General features: G+C 40.6%; 1 protein-coding gene and 1 pseudogene across 5 annotated transcripts in view; one reads left to right on the top strand and one right to left on the bottom strand.

Annotated features, from left to right (window-relative positions):
• The window catches only part of SCN8A (sodium voltage-gated channel alpha subunit 8), a 218,581-nt gene that overhangs the window by 86,337 nt on the left and 114,126 nt on the right, over positions 1–18,118 (bottom strand). For 3 of the 5 annotated variants that reach the window (XM_030816524.1, XM_030816526.1, XM_030816525.1), the window contains exons 10-12: positions 16,428–16,634; positions 15,360–15,653; positions 116–511 (exon numbers count right to left, since the gene is read on the bottom strand). In XM_030816524.1, the coding sequence (XP_030672384.1) occupies positions 116–511; positions 15,360–15,653; positions 16,428–16,634 (897 nt within the window). The remainder of the gene's footprint in view (positions 1–115; positions 512–15,359; positions 15,654–16,427; positions 16,635–18,118) is intronic. The other 2 variants (XM_030816527.1, XM_030816528.1) reach the window with 1 other exon arrangement.
• On the top strand, positions 7,960–9,240 carry LOC100580523 (annotated as a pseudogene).

The raw sequence follows: 18,118 nt of genomic DNA on the forward strand, positions 1-18,118 counted from the left end.
TAACAGGAGAGGGGTCCAGACAGACCAAGTGGGATGGGCAGAGCAGGAAAAGAGGAGGGGAAGGGGCGGGGGAGACTGCCATGCCTAGCCTCGATCTATTTGTGTTCTTCCTTACACTGTCATCGGTAGCTGCCTTATCAATTTTCACCTCTGGCAGGAGACGCCCGCCGATGTGGGAGCCGGGGCCGCCGATGAGGGACACCACGCCGTTGCAGTCCACCGTGCTGTTGCGCTTCACGCTGCGCCGCAGGCTGGGGAAGATGCGCGAGGAGCGGCTGCCCTGGCTGTAGCCGCTGTAGCCGCTGTAGCTGCTCCGGCGCTCGCGGGCCCGGATGGGAATGAAGAGGGAGTCCCGGCGGCCCTCGCTCTCCTCCACCGTGCTGTGCTCATCATCCGCGAACTCATTCTCGGAGCCCGGGTCTCGGAACCGCCCAGGTCCCCTGAAACTGAAGATGCTGCTTTTGCTGTTGTGGCGGGAGAGGAAGGGCGAGCCTGGGATGCTGAGCAGTGACTGCAGGGGCAGAAAGGGAAAGAGAGAGGGAGGGGGAAATGAGACGGGAGTGGACCTTTACACTGAGGAAAGTGGTTAGGTTCCCAGCCGGCCCCACCCTTGCAGTCCTGTGATCAGAACACAAGTGTTTCCGGAAAGCACTTCTGCATGTTGACTGCTACAGTTCATCACCCATTGTTACTCACCTGTGCTTGACCAGTTACGGATTCAAAACGTCTACCCACTCACTGTTCTTGCACGCATCCCTAAGATGCTTTTATCTCATGTTATACGCAAATTATCCAGGGGGGGAAGCACATGGCTGTGTATCTCTTTTTACCATGGGCTCAGAGGAGGTGTCTTTAACTTAAGTTAGACTATGCCACACTGGGCAAAAAGATAGAATTTATTTATTATCATATATATATAACAATAAATAAATATTATATATATTATTATTATTATTTTTCGAGATGGAGTTTTGCTCTTGTGGCCCAGGCTGGAGTGCGGTGGCGCTATCTTGGCTCACTGCAACCTCCAACTCCTGGGTTCAAGAGATTCTCCCGCCTCAGCCTCCTGAGTAGCTGGGATCACAGGTGTCCACCATCACGCCCTGGCTAATTTTTGTATTTTTAGTACAGATGGGGTTTCACCATGTTGGCCAGGCTGGTCTCAAACTCCTGACCTCAGGTGATCCACCCGCCTTGGCCTCCCAAAGTGCTGGGATTACAGGCATGAGCCACCACTCCCGGCCAAAAAGACAGAATTTAAAACGTGCTTGTATCATTTGCCATTCTCTCCAAGTACATGTCCTGGTAAACTACTACTCCAACAGTGGCCTTCAAGCCTTTTAGTTCAGTTGAAAATTATGTATGCCCCCTCCCATCCCATTTTATTTATGTATTTATTTATTTTTCCTTTTCTTTTATTATTATTATATTTTAAGTTCCAGGGTACATGTGCACAATGTGCAGGTTTGTTACATATGTATACATGTGCCATGTTGGGGTGCTGTACCCATTAACTCATCATTTACATTAGGTATTTCTCCTAATGCTATCCCTCCCCCCTCCCCCAACCCCACCTCGGGCCCCGGTATGTATTGTTCCCCACCCTGTGTCCAAGTGTTCTCATTGTTCACCTTCTACCTATCAGTGAGAACATGCAGTATTTCGTTTTCTGTCCTTGTGATAGTTTGCTCAGAATGATGGTTTCCAGCTTCATCCATGTCCCTACAAAGGACATGAACTCATCCTTTTTATGGCTGCATAGTATTCCATCCAACCCATTTTAAACATATTTTTTTCATCAAAAGTTTACATAGTTGTAAAGTATATAATTCCCAAACAGCTGTAAGTTATATAATGTCCGGCACTGATGTTTTTAAATAAAACTCTTCTTTACCGTAAAGTTTGTGGTAAAGAAATTTACTTAAAGAATTCTTTAGCATAATTTTTTTCTTATTTATTCTTCTCCTTCAATTTCATACTTCCTTTCCATATTCCCTAGAGAATTTTATGTGAATGTACATTTTATGTTTTAATGTATTTTACTGCTCACCCCTGAATTTACTTCTCTATGTTGCCCAGGCTGATCTCGAACTCCTGGGTTCAAGTGATCCTCCTGCCTTGGCCTCCCAAAGTGCTGGGATTACAGGAGTGAGGCACCGCACCCAGCCTGTTAACACTTTTGATGTTAACACTGGAAGGGCCATGGGGCTCCTCTTTAACATTTCTGCCCTTATCTTTTTGTTGGCTACAATTCCAACAAATTATATTAAAAATTATAAATAAACTGTACTTACTATTAAAAAATTTTCTATGACCATGAATCTCTAAGACATTTAAAAAATTCTCCTGGATTGAGTTTGTATTAATATTCTTATGAATACAACTGATCAAGCTATACGAATATATTACACATTTTACAGGTAATAGGCTTAAGAAAGAAAATTGTCTTAAAATGCATTTCTTAATAAGATGGCTGAGATGTTCTTTTCAATTGGTGTTTAAATATTTGTTGGTAGTACTACTTATTATTAGAATGAGACATGGCTCAACATCAATCCTCCCCACCTTTCTAATAATCGATTTTATGTGCTAAAACCTTTTTCACATAAATATTATCTTGGAATGGAAGAACTTTGTTATAGTAACGTCACTCAATTCTTTGGACTCCTTCCAAGTTATATACCAAAAATATATAGCAAACTATCAGCAAAATTTATTGTAATAATCTATCGGCTGGCAATTAAGTCTTTTTTCAATTTTATTGAAAGCAAAGAACTGAAAACTCAATTTGTCAAAAGATTTGTTACCTACACACATTCCCTTTCTTGATTTCTGAGGACATCAAAAAGCTTTATTATTTACTAATAATTATGTGGGTTATTCTCAAGAGTTACTCTTGTACTTAAAGGGAGCTCCTTTAACCCAACGGATGATTGAAATAATCAAAATATTATTAATGTCTTTCCATCACTGCCAACATTTATTTTTAATATGATTTTATCTTATCACATGATTTAAATATATTTTCATCAAAATCTACCTTAAAGTCACAGATTTAGCTCATTTATGAAAATGTTCAACCACACGATCTAATGAGCAGTCAGTCCTCAATGTCAGCGCAGTTGGCTAAATTGGATTTATTTTCATTTGAAACAGCATGATCCCATTTTTCACTGTTAATAAATGTATCAGTATGTATTGCAAGGGCAACAATCTCCTGAAATGAAAACATCTCAACATCCCCAGTTATAATTCTGTTTCACTCGTAACAGAAATATGTAAAACAGAATATGCCTCAAACCCCCGGGCTCAAGGCATCCTCCTGCCTCAGCCTTCCAAGTAGCTAGGACTACAGGCGTGTGCCACCATGCCTGGCTAATTAAAGAAAATTTTTTTTAATAGAGATGGGGTCTCTATGTTGCCCAGGCTGATCTTGAACTCCTGGGTTCAAGTGATCCTCCTGCCTTGGCCTCCCAAAGTGCTGGGATTACAGGAGTGAGGCACCGCACCCAGCCTGTTAACACTTTTGATGTTAACACTGGAAGGGCTACGGGACTCCTCTTTAACATTTCTGCCCTTACCTTTTTGTTGGCTACAATTCCATTTCTGGTTCTATACTTTAGTTCCTGTCTCTTTGTGTAATGTACAAAGCCCCTGTCCCCAGATTGGTATATTTTCTTTGGATAATTCTAGTTGCATATTCCATTCTCTCACTTGTGTCTTTCACGTGTTATATAGGCTTTTCCTGCTTTGGCTTTAAGCAACCCATGAACTTCTAAGACAATAAATGAATTTGATCACTGGGACCACATCAAGAAAAGCACTAATCGTAGATAATTTTACATAAATGTCATTGTTAGATACACGCCATATGCTATATATAGGTCTCTAGAAAACAGGATCACCCTGACTTATTTTGTTCTTCTGCCTCATCCTTGTACCAGAGAGAAGGAGCTACATTGGTTAGATTCCAGAATGTTGACTGAGCCTCATTTATGAGTAGAGTCACTGTGTGTTAAAAGGACACATACGCTGTGTGGTAGAGGAGCACATAACAGAGGAAGCCCTTGCACGTCCTTCTTCCATGTTGCTGGATTGGTAAGCTTACTATTCTTCATACATACATGTTTGGGCACCCCCACTGAATCACTGATTCATTCCCCTGAACCAGCTCTACTCGGTGTGATTCACAGGCAGCTAGTACATGACTTGCTATTGGTCTGCAATGAGACAAGTAAGGAAACTGAGAGGGGCATTTAGAAACTTTTGTAACAATTAGACACAGTCATAACATCTAAGAATGTGATGATTTTTCTAGAAATTGATTGTTGCTATATTTTACAATAGTATCAGTTCATGAAGAATTGGGAAAAATAGAAACAAGTCCTTTGCCACAGGTAACTTGAGAAACACTGCTCTAAACCACGTGGCTGGCCAGAAGATGGTGTCTTCAAGTGTACTTGGGATTTCGTTTTAATCAGATCATGGTAAGGTGACAGACACAGAGGCAACTGCCTTTGAAAAAAGAGTTCGTTACTTCGGTTCCCAAGAGGAGTGGGCTTGCCATGCCATGAAGGGCCACATGGGGAAATATAAGTGTCGGTCAGGAGACAGAAGGAGTGAGGGGGAAAGTTTAGCCTGAGCCTGTGGTTTCCTCAGGAAGGAAGGGATGAGGCAGGATAGGTAAGTCTGAGCAAGTTTAGGATTGGGGAGTTTGAATAATTTTGGAAGGCTCTGGCCTACAGAGGGGTAACTACTTGTCTGGTATCTGGCTCTGGGGTGATTTAGGGCAGGGAAATATTGGCTTAGTGAGTGAGTTAGATAAAGGAGGTAGTTGGGAATGTGGGCTTTGGACTGGTTGATCTGCACACGAAAAACATGTTTGAAGGCAAGCGTAACATAGAACACTGAGGTTCAGGGTACAAGCCCAGGTGTTAATAACCGGTGCCTTGGGCACATATATCTCTCTTGACGGCATCACTGGGGAGAAATATGGCCAGGACAACACAGGACTCAGGTACTCATGGCCCCTTTGCTAAATGCCACAGTCACCTTTAACACTATCACACCGTCCTAAAAATGGCATTCAAGACCCTCCCAGCTTTGACTCTAACTTACTTATTCTACTTTATCTTTCACTGTTTTCTCATACACCCTACCATGCAGCCACCCTGCCGCAGGTCTTTATTTCCTCTGCTTCCAGTGCACGCTCCATTTTCAGCTGGGGAAATCCTCTCAGTTCTCCATGATCCAGCCCTTCTGCTTCTTCCTCTACTAACTTCCTTAATCTTTCCATAGCACCAAACCCGCTTTCAGAATATTTATGCTCTACTTTATTTTTTATTTTTTTCTTCAAGACAGGGTCTCACTCTGTTGCCTGGGCTGGAGTGCAATAGTGCAATCACTCACTACAGCCTCAACCTCCTGGGCTCAAGTGATCCTCTCACCTCAGCCTCCCGAGTAGCTGGAACTATAGGTACGTGCCACACCACGCGGTATGTGCCATACCACGCCTGGCTAATTTTTATATTTTTTGTAGATATGGGGTTTCGCCATGTTGCCCAGGCTGGTCTCAAATTCCTGGGCTAAAGCAATCCTCCCGCCTTGGCCTCCGAAAGTGCTGAGATTATAGGCGTGAGTCACTGTACCCGGCCTACGCTCTACTTTTTACAAGTTCTTTATATACATGTTCTCTCATTTTTAACCAACTACAAACTCCTTAAGGGCACACTGACTGATTCATCCTTATATCTCCTAGAGTGCTTTGCACATAGTAACTACAATGTTTAACTTAATTAACATGCATTTAGATTAGGTACTGCGGCTTAGCCACCCATTTTAGGGTTGTTCCACACCTGCAAGGGGTCACTGCTTCACTTCCCACAGCAAGCTAAACTACACTGAATTCATAATTTTGCCTTAGGTCAATGCTGGGTGCTGACACTACCTGGTACATTAGGCCTTCACATTAGGAAAGAGGTTTTATGTATTTTACAATAAAATTTAATTTTATATAATTTTTTTTTTTGAGACAGAGACTCGCTCTGTCACCCAGGCTGAAGTGCAGTGGTGCAATCTTGGCTTGCTGAAACCTCCGCCTCCCAGGTTCAAGCTATTCTCCTGCCTCAGCCTCAAGTGATCTGGCCTCAAGTGATCTGCCCACCTCAGCCTCCCAAAGTGCCAGGATTACAGGAGTGAGCCACTGTGCCTGGCCAAAATTTAATTTTATTTAACCAAATACCTATTGTGTGCTAAGTGGTATGGATAGAGTGGTGAACGAGACATACGACATGGTCCCTGCCCTCTTGAAACTTGGAGGCCAGGAGGAAATATCATATACTACATGAGATCTAATACATCAGACTATTCTTAACCTTAAGGATAGTGATAAGGATGATAAGACAGTGATGAAGGTCATGACCAATTCAGTGAACCTATGAACACTTAATAATCAGGATCCTAAGATAATACATAATACGAGGAAAAACTGTTCTATTATTTTCTAATTCTTTGTTTCACTCTTTGCAAAAGAGTAGTCTGCAATGAACAAATGTGAAAGGGGTAAAGGTGACTTGCCCCATTTCTCCTTGTACCCAGGATCCAATCCTGATTTAGGGCATTCCCTAAGGAGCTACATCCTGAGGGCTGAAACCCCAACCCTTCCCCAATCTCAATTTTCCTAGAGGTTTTCAGTGATGACTCAGGATCCATGGCTCTATTAAATCCTGGGATCCTGTGTATTTTATGAGATGAGTAGGCCTTACTCCCTCTTTTCAAAATCTTCCTGTCAACCAACTAGGAGCTTTTAGTCCTTTTCAGGCAGTCACAGTTAAACTACAAATTCCAACTTAGGTTTAGATGTTTGCTTGGGAGAATGGCTCTGGGATGTTCTGGATTTGAGGGTGTAACTTTTGCATTCCACAGAAAAATTATCTCTAGGGATCTCAGGGGATACACGTAAATTGTCTGTCAAGATGAGGCTTACATAACTGGGACGTTTGGAATGTGATGGAGTGATTTTACATGTTCTATTTCCATGCCATATTTCACTTTTTCTTTCTAGTATAACAGTGGTTCTTAAAAGTGTGGTCTGGAGACCCCTGGAGGTCCCTGAGACCTTTAAGGAAGGCTCATGAGGTCAAAATTCTTTCCTAATAATACTGAGATGATATGTGCTTTTATCACTCATCTTCTCATAAGCACACAGTGACACTGTGAGCCTGACAGCTTCATAATATTTAAATAGTTTTCTGACGAGATTGGTGGTAAAAATAAATATAGTTTTAAAATCTCATGTGTATTTGGAAGATTTGCATACACTCAGGAAATGAAAATTTCTCAAATGATCAATGCATGATGCTAGAAATCATTCACGGGTTAAAGATTTATGGCACAAAAGGGACCAAGGGATTTTACTATAACAGAGTACAAAGTTACTGATATAGTCACCACGTCACAACTGTTTAAAAAATTGTCACTGTTAAATTTTGGAACAGCATCAAGGAGGAACAGTCACAGTTATCTGAAAAGGTTATTAAAATATTCCTCCCTTTTCCAACTACATATCTACATGAAACTTGATTTTCTTCAAATACTTTAACCACAGAAAATCATATTGCAACAAACTGAATGCATGCATAAGCCAGTATGATATTTCAACTATTTTCTATTATACTACAGATTAAAGAGATTTGCAGAAATGTAATACAAAAGAAAACCCTTTTTTTTTGTTTTGGAAAACAGTTCATTTTTCTTAAAAATATATAATTTGTGTTAATCATGTAATGGGTTTATCATTACTATATTTTTTAAATTAGTAAATATTGTTTAATTTTCTTAATTATAATTTCTAACATGAGAAATTAAAAGCACATTTTAAAAAGGTTTTTAGGTCCTCAAAAATTTTTAAGAAGATAAAGGGGTCCTAAGACCAGAAAGTTTGAAAACTGCTGCAATAGAGCAATTAAAATACTTTGAAAAAATAGGCTCAACTTAATACTTACAAACTGCCCTGAGACTTAAAAATAGAGAGAAGTAGGTCGGAGATGGGTGTGCAGGAGATGTCTCAAGAAGAACTCAGGCTCAAAATGGAGGTAAAACCACTGCCTGGTCGCCCCTAGCCCGACTCCGGCCATCGCCATTGGCGCCGGCAGGAAGAGGGCCATGACCCAAAGGAACCAGAGCAGTTGAGAAAACTGTTTATTGGTGGTCTGAACTTTGAAACTACAGATGATAGTTTAAGAGAACATTTTGAGAAATGCGGCACACTCACAGATTGTGTAGTAATGAGACACCCCCAAACAAAATGTTCCAGGGGTTTTGGTTTTGTGACTTACTCTTGTGTTGAAGAGGTGGATGCAGCAATGTGTGCTTGACCACACAAGGTTGATGGGAGTGTACTGGAACCAAAGAGAGCTGTTTCTAGAGAGGATTCTTTAAAGTCCGGTGCCCATCTAACAGTGAAGAAAATTGTTGTTGGTGGTATTACAGAAGATACAGAGGAATATCATTTGAGAGACTACTTTGAAAATTATGGCAAGATTGAAACCACAGAAGTTATGGAAGACGGGCAGAGTGGGAAAAAGAGAGGATTTGCTTTTGTAACTTTTGATGATCATGATACAGTTGATAAAATTGTTGTTCAGAAATACCACACTATTAATGGGCATAATTGTGAAGTGAAAAAGGCCCTTTCTAAATAAGAGATGCAGTCTGCTGGATCACAGAGAGGTCGTAGATGTGGATCTGGCAATTTTATGGGTCACAGAGGAAACTTTGGAGGTGATGGAGGTACTTTTGGCCATGGTGGAAACTTTGGTGGAAGAGGAGGCTATAGTGGTGGAGGTGGTGGTAGCAGAGGTAGTTATGGAGGAGGTGATGGTGGATATAATGGATTTGGAAGTGACGGTGATGGTGACAACTATGACAGTGGTCCTGGTTATAGTAGTAGAGGGGGCTATGGTGGTGGTGGACCAGGATATGGAAACCAAGGTGGTGGATATGGTAGCGGTGGTGGAGGATATGACGGTTACAATGAAGGAGGAAATTTTGGTGGTGGTAACTATGGTGGTCGTGGGAACTATAATGATTTTGGAAATTATAGTGTACAACAGCAATCAAATTATGGACCCATGAAAGGGGGCAGTTTTGGTGGAAGAAGCTTGGGCAGTCCCTATGGTGGTGGTTATGGATCCGGTGGTGGAAGTGGTGGATATGGTAGCAGAAGGTTCTAAAAACAGCAGAAAAGGGCTACAGTTCTTAGCACGAGAGAGAGCGAGTTGTCAGGAAAGCTGCAGGTTACTTTGAGACAGTCGTCCCAAATGCATTAGAGGAACTGTAAAAATCTGCCACAGAAGGATGATCCATAGTCAGAAAAGTGACTGCAGCTTAAACAGGAAACCCTTCTTGTTCAGGACTGTCATAGCCACAGTTTGCAGAAAGTGCAGCTATTGATTAATGCAGTGTAGTGTCAATTAGATGTACATTCCTGAGGTCTTTTATCTGTTGTAGCCTTGTCTTTTTCTTTTTCTTTTCATTACATCAGGTATATTGCCCTGTAAATAGTGGTAGTGGTACCAGGAATAAAAAATCAAGGAATTTTTAACTTTTCAATATTTGTGTAGTTCAGTTTTTCTACATTTTAGTACAGAAACTTTAACAAAATGCAGTTTTGAAGGTGTTTCCTTGTGAGTTAACAAGTAAAGATCATTGTTAATTGCCATTTTGTATGAATTTTGCTAAAGTTAACTGTAAAGAAACACCTGCTGACTTGCAGTTTAAGGGGAATCTATTCTCCCCATTTCCAAACCATGACATGAATGGGTACTGACATGTGGAGAGAATAGATAATTTGTGTGTTTGCAATGTGTGTTTTAGATAAATAGGATTGAGTATTTAAATTAGCATTTGTGAATTTAATAGCATTATGATTATCTTCAAATGAAAAAATCTCAAAATTTCTAAAAAAAAAAGAAGAACTCAGAAGCTATGGAAATAAAAGAAACTGACACATAACTGAACTATGCTGTGAGAAAACTGAAGCCACATTCACTATTAAGCTAACAGAAGAGATGATCGTGCACATGTGCAGGAGTAAAGAACGGGTGGTTGGGAGCACAGGCTCTGGAGTTGGATGAACCTGGGTTCAAATCTTGGCTTGAACACTTACTAGTTATATAACCTTCTATAACTAGTTATAGTTGTAAGTTATTCTTTGTAGGCCTTGATTTCCTCAGTCACTCTTTCAGAGAAACTGCAGGAAAGTTCTGGGACAAAGTATACTACTATCCCTTGTAGCATCTAAGCTACTCTTGGCAGTCAGCCTTGGCCTCTAGGAATTTACTATTTTTTTTGAACGGAGAAATTAGACTAAGTGAATATTTTCATGCAAAGCAGGACATCTCAAAAACCTGGTTTTATTTTTTGAGTTAAGGAGCAATCAGTGCACCTTCGTACTAAAGCCTATAGAATAATCAGAGACCATTCAATAGCAAAGCGTTAACAGCGCTAAGGTATTCATAGCTCAGTGAGTCTCTCAAGACAAGGGTAAAATTACAACAAAGCTACTATCATACTTTCCCCAAAAGAGGCTGAACTAGAAGAAAGGAGAGGTGAAGGTGAGATAGAGATGGCTTCAGGCTATAAAGAAGTCTCTCAGAAAGGGTTAAATCAAATTTCTAAAAGTCTTGCATTCATTTGTCTAACAATATCTAGCCATGTGCTAAGAAGCAGACCTTGACTTTAACACTTTATTTAAGAGAGAAGAGGATACGAACATAAATAAATATGCACACAGAGTATATGTAGAGTAAAAAGCAACAAATAAAGAGGTACATATAAAACATAACAGAAAGATAAAATGAAGATTTCCAACTAGAAAACAGGAGAGTCAGGGAAGGTTTCTTGAAAGGAAGATATCAAGAATAACTATGATGTAGAAATTCAAAAACAGAAAAATAGGGCATTTTATTTAATTTTAATTTTTTGGTGTGTTTGTTTTTGTTTTTGTTTTTTTGGAGACTGGGTCTTGTTCTGTTGCCCCAGCAGGAGTGTAGTGGTAAGATCACAGCTCACTGCAGCTTCAACCTCCCACGCTCAAGCGATCTTCCCGCCTCAGACTCCCGAGTAGCTGGGACTACAGGCATGTGCCACCACGCCTGTCCAATTTTTTGGTAGAGACAGGGGTCTGTCTATGCTGCCCAGGGTGGTATTGAACTTCTGGCCTCAAATGATTCTTTCACCTTGGCCTCCCAAAGTGCTGGGATTACAGGTGTGAGCCACTGTGCTGGCCAACAGGACATTTTAGAGAGGGTGTTTCTTGAGCAAACCACAGAGGGTAGAAAACAAACATCATATATGAGAAATATCTAGTAGCTCATTCTGGTTTAGGTATAGGGTGCTTGATGGGGCACAGAGACTGGAGAATGAACATAGGTTGTGTCCATACTAAGGGGATGGGGAATGCTATGAATTCCAGGGTAAGGAGTTGGGACTTAATTAGCAAATAGAATGAATCTGATTAGGGGAATTCCCTCTCCCATTCTTCTTAAAAACTATTCTAAACTGTCAGTATTTTCTTTAAACCTCCAAACACAACCTCTCATTCCCTTCAATAAGATGTTTAATTCCCTACATTATCAAAAAATTAATTCATTTTTTGTAGAGACAGAGGCCTCACTATGTTGCCCAGGCTGGTCTCAAACTCCTTGATTTTTAATTCCCAACATTATCAAAACACTAAACTGTCAGGGGTTATCTTCCTCAACTTCTTACTCCTTTTCTACAAATTTATCCACCTCATCCTTCCCTGTTTTCTTAAGGTTTCAGGGAACAAGGGTCCCTTTTCTGTTAAAAACCACATCTATTTTGGTATCTTCCAAGATTGTGCTCTACTTCTATCTATTCTATTTCATTTTCTAACGCATCTCCCTTTTCTTTTTTTTTCTCTTCCACAAATTATAAACATGCTTATTTCCACCCACACTCTTTAAAGAAGCTGGGATGAGAAGTCTGTACTCACTGTCTCCACTCCCCACTCAACATGGCATCCTTCCTTACTCTGGACTAAAACATGTCTTTAAAGTCCTCAATGACTTTATATTGCCAAATCCGATGGACGTTTTCAATTCTGAGCTCACTAAGCATCTCTGTTAAATTTCAATCCAGTAAAAAAAAAAATAAAAAAATAAAAAAAAGTTTCAGAAGTATTCTGTAGGCTATATAATAATGGATGTATACTTTATTGTTATTTGAATGAATACATTACATCAAAATTATATATTCAATGATATGTAAAAATGATCCTAACCTAAAAAAGATATTTAATTTTTTAAAAATTGTAAATAAAGGGAAAATTAATACAAAATAAATGTCAAAAATCTCTGGAAAAACTTAAAACAAAACAAAACAAAAACAAAAACAAAAACAAAACAACAAAAAAAATTTCAATCCAATGATCACGGCCCTGCCTTCTCCAACATCGCTGCTCTCCTGACTTCACTGAACTCTTGGCCCTCTCAGCTCCTCCAACACTGTTTATCTGTTTTCTTTCCTGAACTCCATCTCCTATGCCGGTGAACAACAATGGTCATGTCTTTGGCTCACTGTTCTTCCAACTGACACATTCTCTTTGAGTAATCTCCACAAGTCTCATGGTTTCAATCACCACCTCTCAGCTCAGGACCTCTTCCCTGAGCTATCATTTGCCTATCCTTGTCTAAAAAAATCTCTACTTGGTTATCCAACAAATAATTCAAACTTTGGATGCCTAAACTGGAATATGCTTCCCTTCTAAACCTAGACCGTCCTTTTTTTCTTGTTGTTCCCTCCTCACCAACACACACATACACTACCTAATTCCTGTCTATCCTTTAAGCTTCAGTTCAGAAATTTACCTTTCCCAGAAAATCTTTACTGAATCTCCATGTTGGGATAGATCTGTGCTTTTCTAACACCCCCAGCATATCTCAATTATGGAATAATACATGCTATTACATAATTTTTTAGTGTATTCGGCTGTCTCACTGTACTGTAAGCTCTCTAGGGTAGGGATGATGTTTTAATCACCTTTTAAGCCCTAGGACCTAGCACAATCCTTGATATGTAGTAGGTACTCCATAAATGCCTACTACATGAATGATGAGAACTACATTATAGGACATAATCTGTTGATAGTATATAAAATACAAAGGAGAAGGAGATAGACTAGAGAAAACAAAACTGCAGTGGACAAACGCAGTAGAACAAAATAATACAGTTGTAAAGCCAAAACTAAGATAAGGCTAAGGAATGGAAAGAAAGGATGGACATGAGGGATTTTGCTTATCCCCTGAAATGAATAAGACTGGCAAAAGACTGAACCGGAAAGTGAGAGATGCAAGTGGGAAAATGAATCATCTCTGGGAAGAAAGAAAAGACACTGGATATACTGCCATAAACAGTAACTATAATCTATTCTATACCTACCAACTTTCCAGCATTTCTTTAAAATGGGAAATTAAATGGCCTAAGAATCGGATTTTGGTGGTGTTCTCTGAAATCCAAAAATACCTATTTAGGTGATGACATCTATAGTAATAGAATGCTCAACAATTACCCTAAGTCCTCTCTTCTCTTTTTTGCTTAGTTTCCTTATTTATCAAAGTTGGGAAAAACTGGAGGCTTTCAATCTACCATGGGCTAACTTATCAGTGTGATACTACATATCCAGAATAATTAATCAGTAGAACTTGCCATGCCCAAATAAGATGTCCTGTTTCATGACTCCTATTATTATTATCCCCTATAATTAAATGCAATTCTTAAACAGAGATGTTTGAGCTAAATTCTGATGCTTAGAGGAGAAGAGCTCTCCCTGATGTTTTAGAACATGAAGATTGCTGGTGTGACATATACGTTACTGCCAAGCAAGTCTGCCAAAGGTGATCACGTAGTCTAGGGTTGGCTTTTACATCAGAGGAGGGAGGGCAGGGTTAGAATGGAGAACGTTCCAAATGTGCTGGTAACACTTCCTCCCACAGGAGAACAATATGGAGCACAGTGAGGTAGAAATGAGGATGCAGGGATGGGCCTGGAAAATATAGGGCCAAAGGGGAACATAAAAATCAAGTAGGATTAGAAAAACCAGATTTTTTTAGGCTTATTGAGCCAATGCAAAGAGTTTACCTGTTGTGGGAATGCACGTTAGTACAATGAGTTTGGAGAAGAGTATGGAGGCTCCTCAAAAAACTAAAAATAGAATTACCATATAATCCAGTTGTGACAGTTAATACTGTGTGTCAACTTGATTGGACTGAAGGATGCAAAATATTGATCCTGGGTGTGTCTGTGAGGTGTGTTGCCAAAGGAGACTAACAGTCAAGTCAGTGGGCTGGGAAAGGCAGACCCACCCTTAATGTGGTGGGCACCATTTAATCGGCTGTCAGTGAAAATAAAGCGGGCAGAAAAACGTAAAAAGGCGAGACTGGCCTAGCCTCCCAGCCTACATCTTTCCCCCATGCTGGATGCTTCCTGCCCTCGAACATCCAACTCCAAGTTCTTCAGTTTTGGGGCTCAGACTGACTCTCCTCGCTCCTCAAGTTTGCAGACAGCCTACTGTGGGGCCTTGTGATTGTGTCAGTTAATACTCAATAAACTCCCCTTTATAGTTCTTCAGTTTTGGGGCTCAGACTGACTCTCCTTGCTCCTCAAGTTTGCAGACAGCCTACTGTGGGACCTTGTGATTGTGTCAGTTAATACTTAATAAACTCCCCTTTATATATTTATATACTAATAGGATATATTTATATATCCTATTAGTTCTATCCCTCTAGAGAACCCTGACTAATACACCAGCAATTTCATTAGGGGGTATATAACCGAAAGAAAGTCAGTCAATATATTAAATAGATATTTGCACTCCCATGTTTATTGTAGTACTATTTGCAATAGACAAAATATGAAATCAACCTAAGTGCCCATCAACAGATAAGTGGATAAAGAAAATGTGGTATATTTACGTTATAGAATACTATTCAGCCATAAAAAGAATGAAATCCTATCATTTGCGGCAACATAGATAGAACCAGAGGTTATTATGTTCAGTGAAATAAGCCAAGCACAGAAGGACAAATATAGCATGTTCTCACTCATATGTGGGAGCTAAAAAAGTGGATCTTTTGAAGGTAGAGAGTAGACTGGTGGTTACTAGAGGCCAGGAAGACGAGGGGATAGAGGGGATGAAAGAGGAAAAAGAAGGATATAATTGTACTTAACACTGAACTGTACACTTAAAATGGTAAAGATGGTATAATACATATATACACATTTTACCTTAATAAAAAATACGTTTTTGAAAAGGTATAGAAAAAAGAAGAGTTTACCTGATTCATGATGGAAAATTTCCTCCCTATTCTGTTGTCTGGCAGCCGAAAGGCCTTCCTTCTCATGCCATCTTCTGACTCTGACTTAAACACCTTCTCAGGATCCCCTTTCTCCTCTCCTTCAGAGAGTTCCTTTTGCTTCCTCTTCTTTCTCCTGTTACGTCTTTCCTTTGCACTCTTTGAGCTGAGTTTAGAGATTTCAGAAGAGCTCCGAGGGGAGCCCCCTCCTTCTTCACCTTCTTCCTCTATGGCATCTTCTGAGACAGTTCCTGCTGAAGTGGCCATCGCAGCAGCCTAGGAAAGAAGCCACAGCAGGGAAGCCAGACCAGGGCAATTAACTGGAGCCACCCAAAGCCAACCAAGTAGTACAGAACATTTCCCTACCGAAGGGAAAGGAGGAAAAAAGGAGGCAGGAAACCTAGACTGTTAGAGGGTTTCTGTGTATTCTGACACACAGCCCTAAGTGTACAGAGCAGAACCCAGTGGTGAGCATTTCGGACAAGAACTTGGCTGCTGCCTTGGTACCAGAGGATCCCTTCTGAGCAAGTCTGGAAATGAATGCTAAGTAACATTATATATTATGGGTCCTAAAAATGTGTAAATACATGTACATTTAGATAAGGATTAGAAAGTTAAGTGTTAAGGTGATGGGATCACAAATGTCTTTCAAGTTTTACTTTAATATTTTGCCTGTATCTTCTTTTTAATTAGAAATAATACTTTTTATGACCACAGGAATCTTAACATTTTTCCCAAGAAAAAGAATGTGCTTATGTGAAACACTATATAAACTGCCCTGGTCACTTTTTTCTTCCCAGTCATCATGCCGGTTGCACACTGAACGGTTGAGAAATTCAACAAAAGATGATATGAACAAACAATTTGGCTGTTAAGACAAACGGAATAATTGGATCAACCATCTGCAGTTGTTACTTGGGTTATTTTCATCAGACCAATGGCCCCTATTTGAAAATATGCCTAGAAAAGATCAACTGCAGTGAAAATCAGATGGGGCCTTAGTCACCATGATCTGGTAGGAAGGTCTGTTGCAAAGAATTCATCACCAACCTGTGCCTCTTCCTGTTGCTTCTTAAGTTGCTCCAACATTGCTTTAAATTCAGCCTCTTTTTGTTCTGCCTCCTCCAGTGTTGCCTGATTCTGTTCTTCATAAGCCATGGCCACCACAGCCAAGATCAAGTTCACCAGATAGAAAGAACCCACAAAGATGACCAAGACGAAGAAGATCATGTATGTTTTCCCAGCTGCTCGTAAGGTCTGCAAAGACAAAGGCCATTTTCTGAGTCACTTGTACCAAATGAACCAGGCTGAAAACAGCTAATGGGCCAAGTTCCTCTGTAAGGGCACTGTTTGCATTTTGTACAGGAACTGTGTTTCCTTGTGCAGTACTCCTTCCTATTGTGGGCACTTGGTACTCCCAATGGTTGAATGGTTTCACTTATCCTCAACTCATATTAAATGGCAGTAGTTATCTCCCAACCATTGTGACAAAAAAATCCCCTCTCATTTCTAAATATTCCCTGTACACTCCTTTCATTAAAAAAGTTTGATTTTGGGCTAAGACAAGTATAAAGAAAAGAATACAAGACAGCAGCTTATTTATCTACGGATCCTCAAATAGCATTAACAGACAAATTATGTCTCTGAAATCAGGTCCAAGTTGCAGGAAATCTCATCTTTTTTTTTTTTTTTCTTTTTTGAGATGGAGTGTCACACTATCGCCCAGGCTGGAGTGCAATGGCGCGATCTCAGCTCACTGCAACCTCTGCCTCCCGGGTTCAAGCGATTCTCCTGCCTTAGCCTCCCGAGTAGCTGGGATTACAGGTGCCCACTACCATGCCCAGCTAATTTTTTGTATTTTTAGTAGAGACGGGGTTTCACTATGTTGGCCAGGCTGGTCTTGAACTCCTGACCTCGTGATCCACCTGCCTCGGCCTCCCCCAAAGTGCTGGGATTATAGGTGTGAGCTACCACGCCCGGCCCCATCTTTTTTTTTTTTTTTTTTTTTTTTTTAGATTGAGTCTTGCTCTGTCACCCAGGCTGGAGCGCAGTGGCATGATCTCAGCTCACTGCAACCTCCGCCTCCCAGGTTCAAGCAATTCTCCCACCTCAGCCTCCCAAGTAGCTGGGATTACAGGCATGTGCCACCATGCCCAGCTAATTTTTGTATTTTTAGTAGAGATGTGGTTTCACCATGTTTGCCAGGTTGGTCTTGAACTCCTGGCCTCAAGTGATCCACCTGCCTCGGCCTCCCAAAGTACTGGGATTACAGGCATGAGCCACTGTGTCCGGCCAGGAAATCCCCATCTTGAGTGACACCCTTCCTTATTCTTTTGCAATAGGATGAGTTTTAAAAGGATATGACAATATGACATAAAGGATAGTGGGGAGGTTAAAAAAAGGCAGAAAGAAACTAGGTTTTAGGTTATGTACATGCAACCCACTATTACAGAGTTTTCATCTTTATTCTGTTAACCACAAAATGGGCCAGGCACGGTGGCTCGCACCTGTAATCCCAGCACTTTGGGAGGCCAAGACAGGTGGATCACCTGAGGTCAAGAGTTTGAGACGAGCCTGGCCAACCAACATGGTGAAACCCCGTCTCTATTAAAAATACAAAAATTAGCCGGGTGCGTCATGCCTGTAATCCCAGCTACTCGGGAGGCTGAGGCAGGAGAATTGTTTGGAGACTGCAGTGAGCTGAGATTGCGCCTCTGCACATCAGCCTGGGCAACAGAGCA

This window comes from Nomascus leucogenys, chromosome 8 (genome assembly GCF_006542625.1).
Source record: "Nomascus leucogenys isolate Asia chromosome 8, Asia_NLE_v1, whole genome shotgun sequence".
Lineage (NCBI taxonomy): Eukaryota > Metazoa > Chordata > Mammalia > Primates > Hylobatidae > Nomascus > Nomascus leucogenys.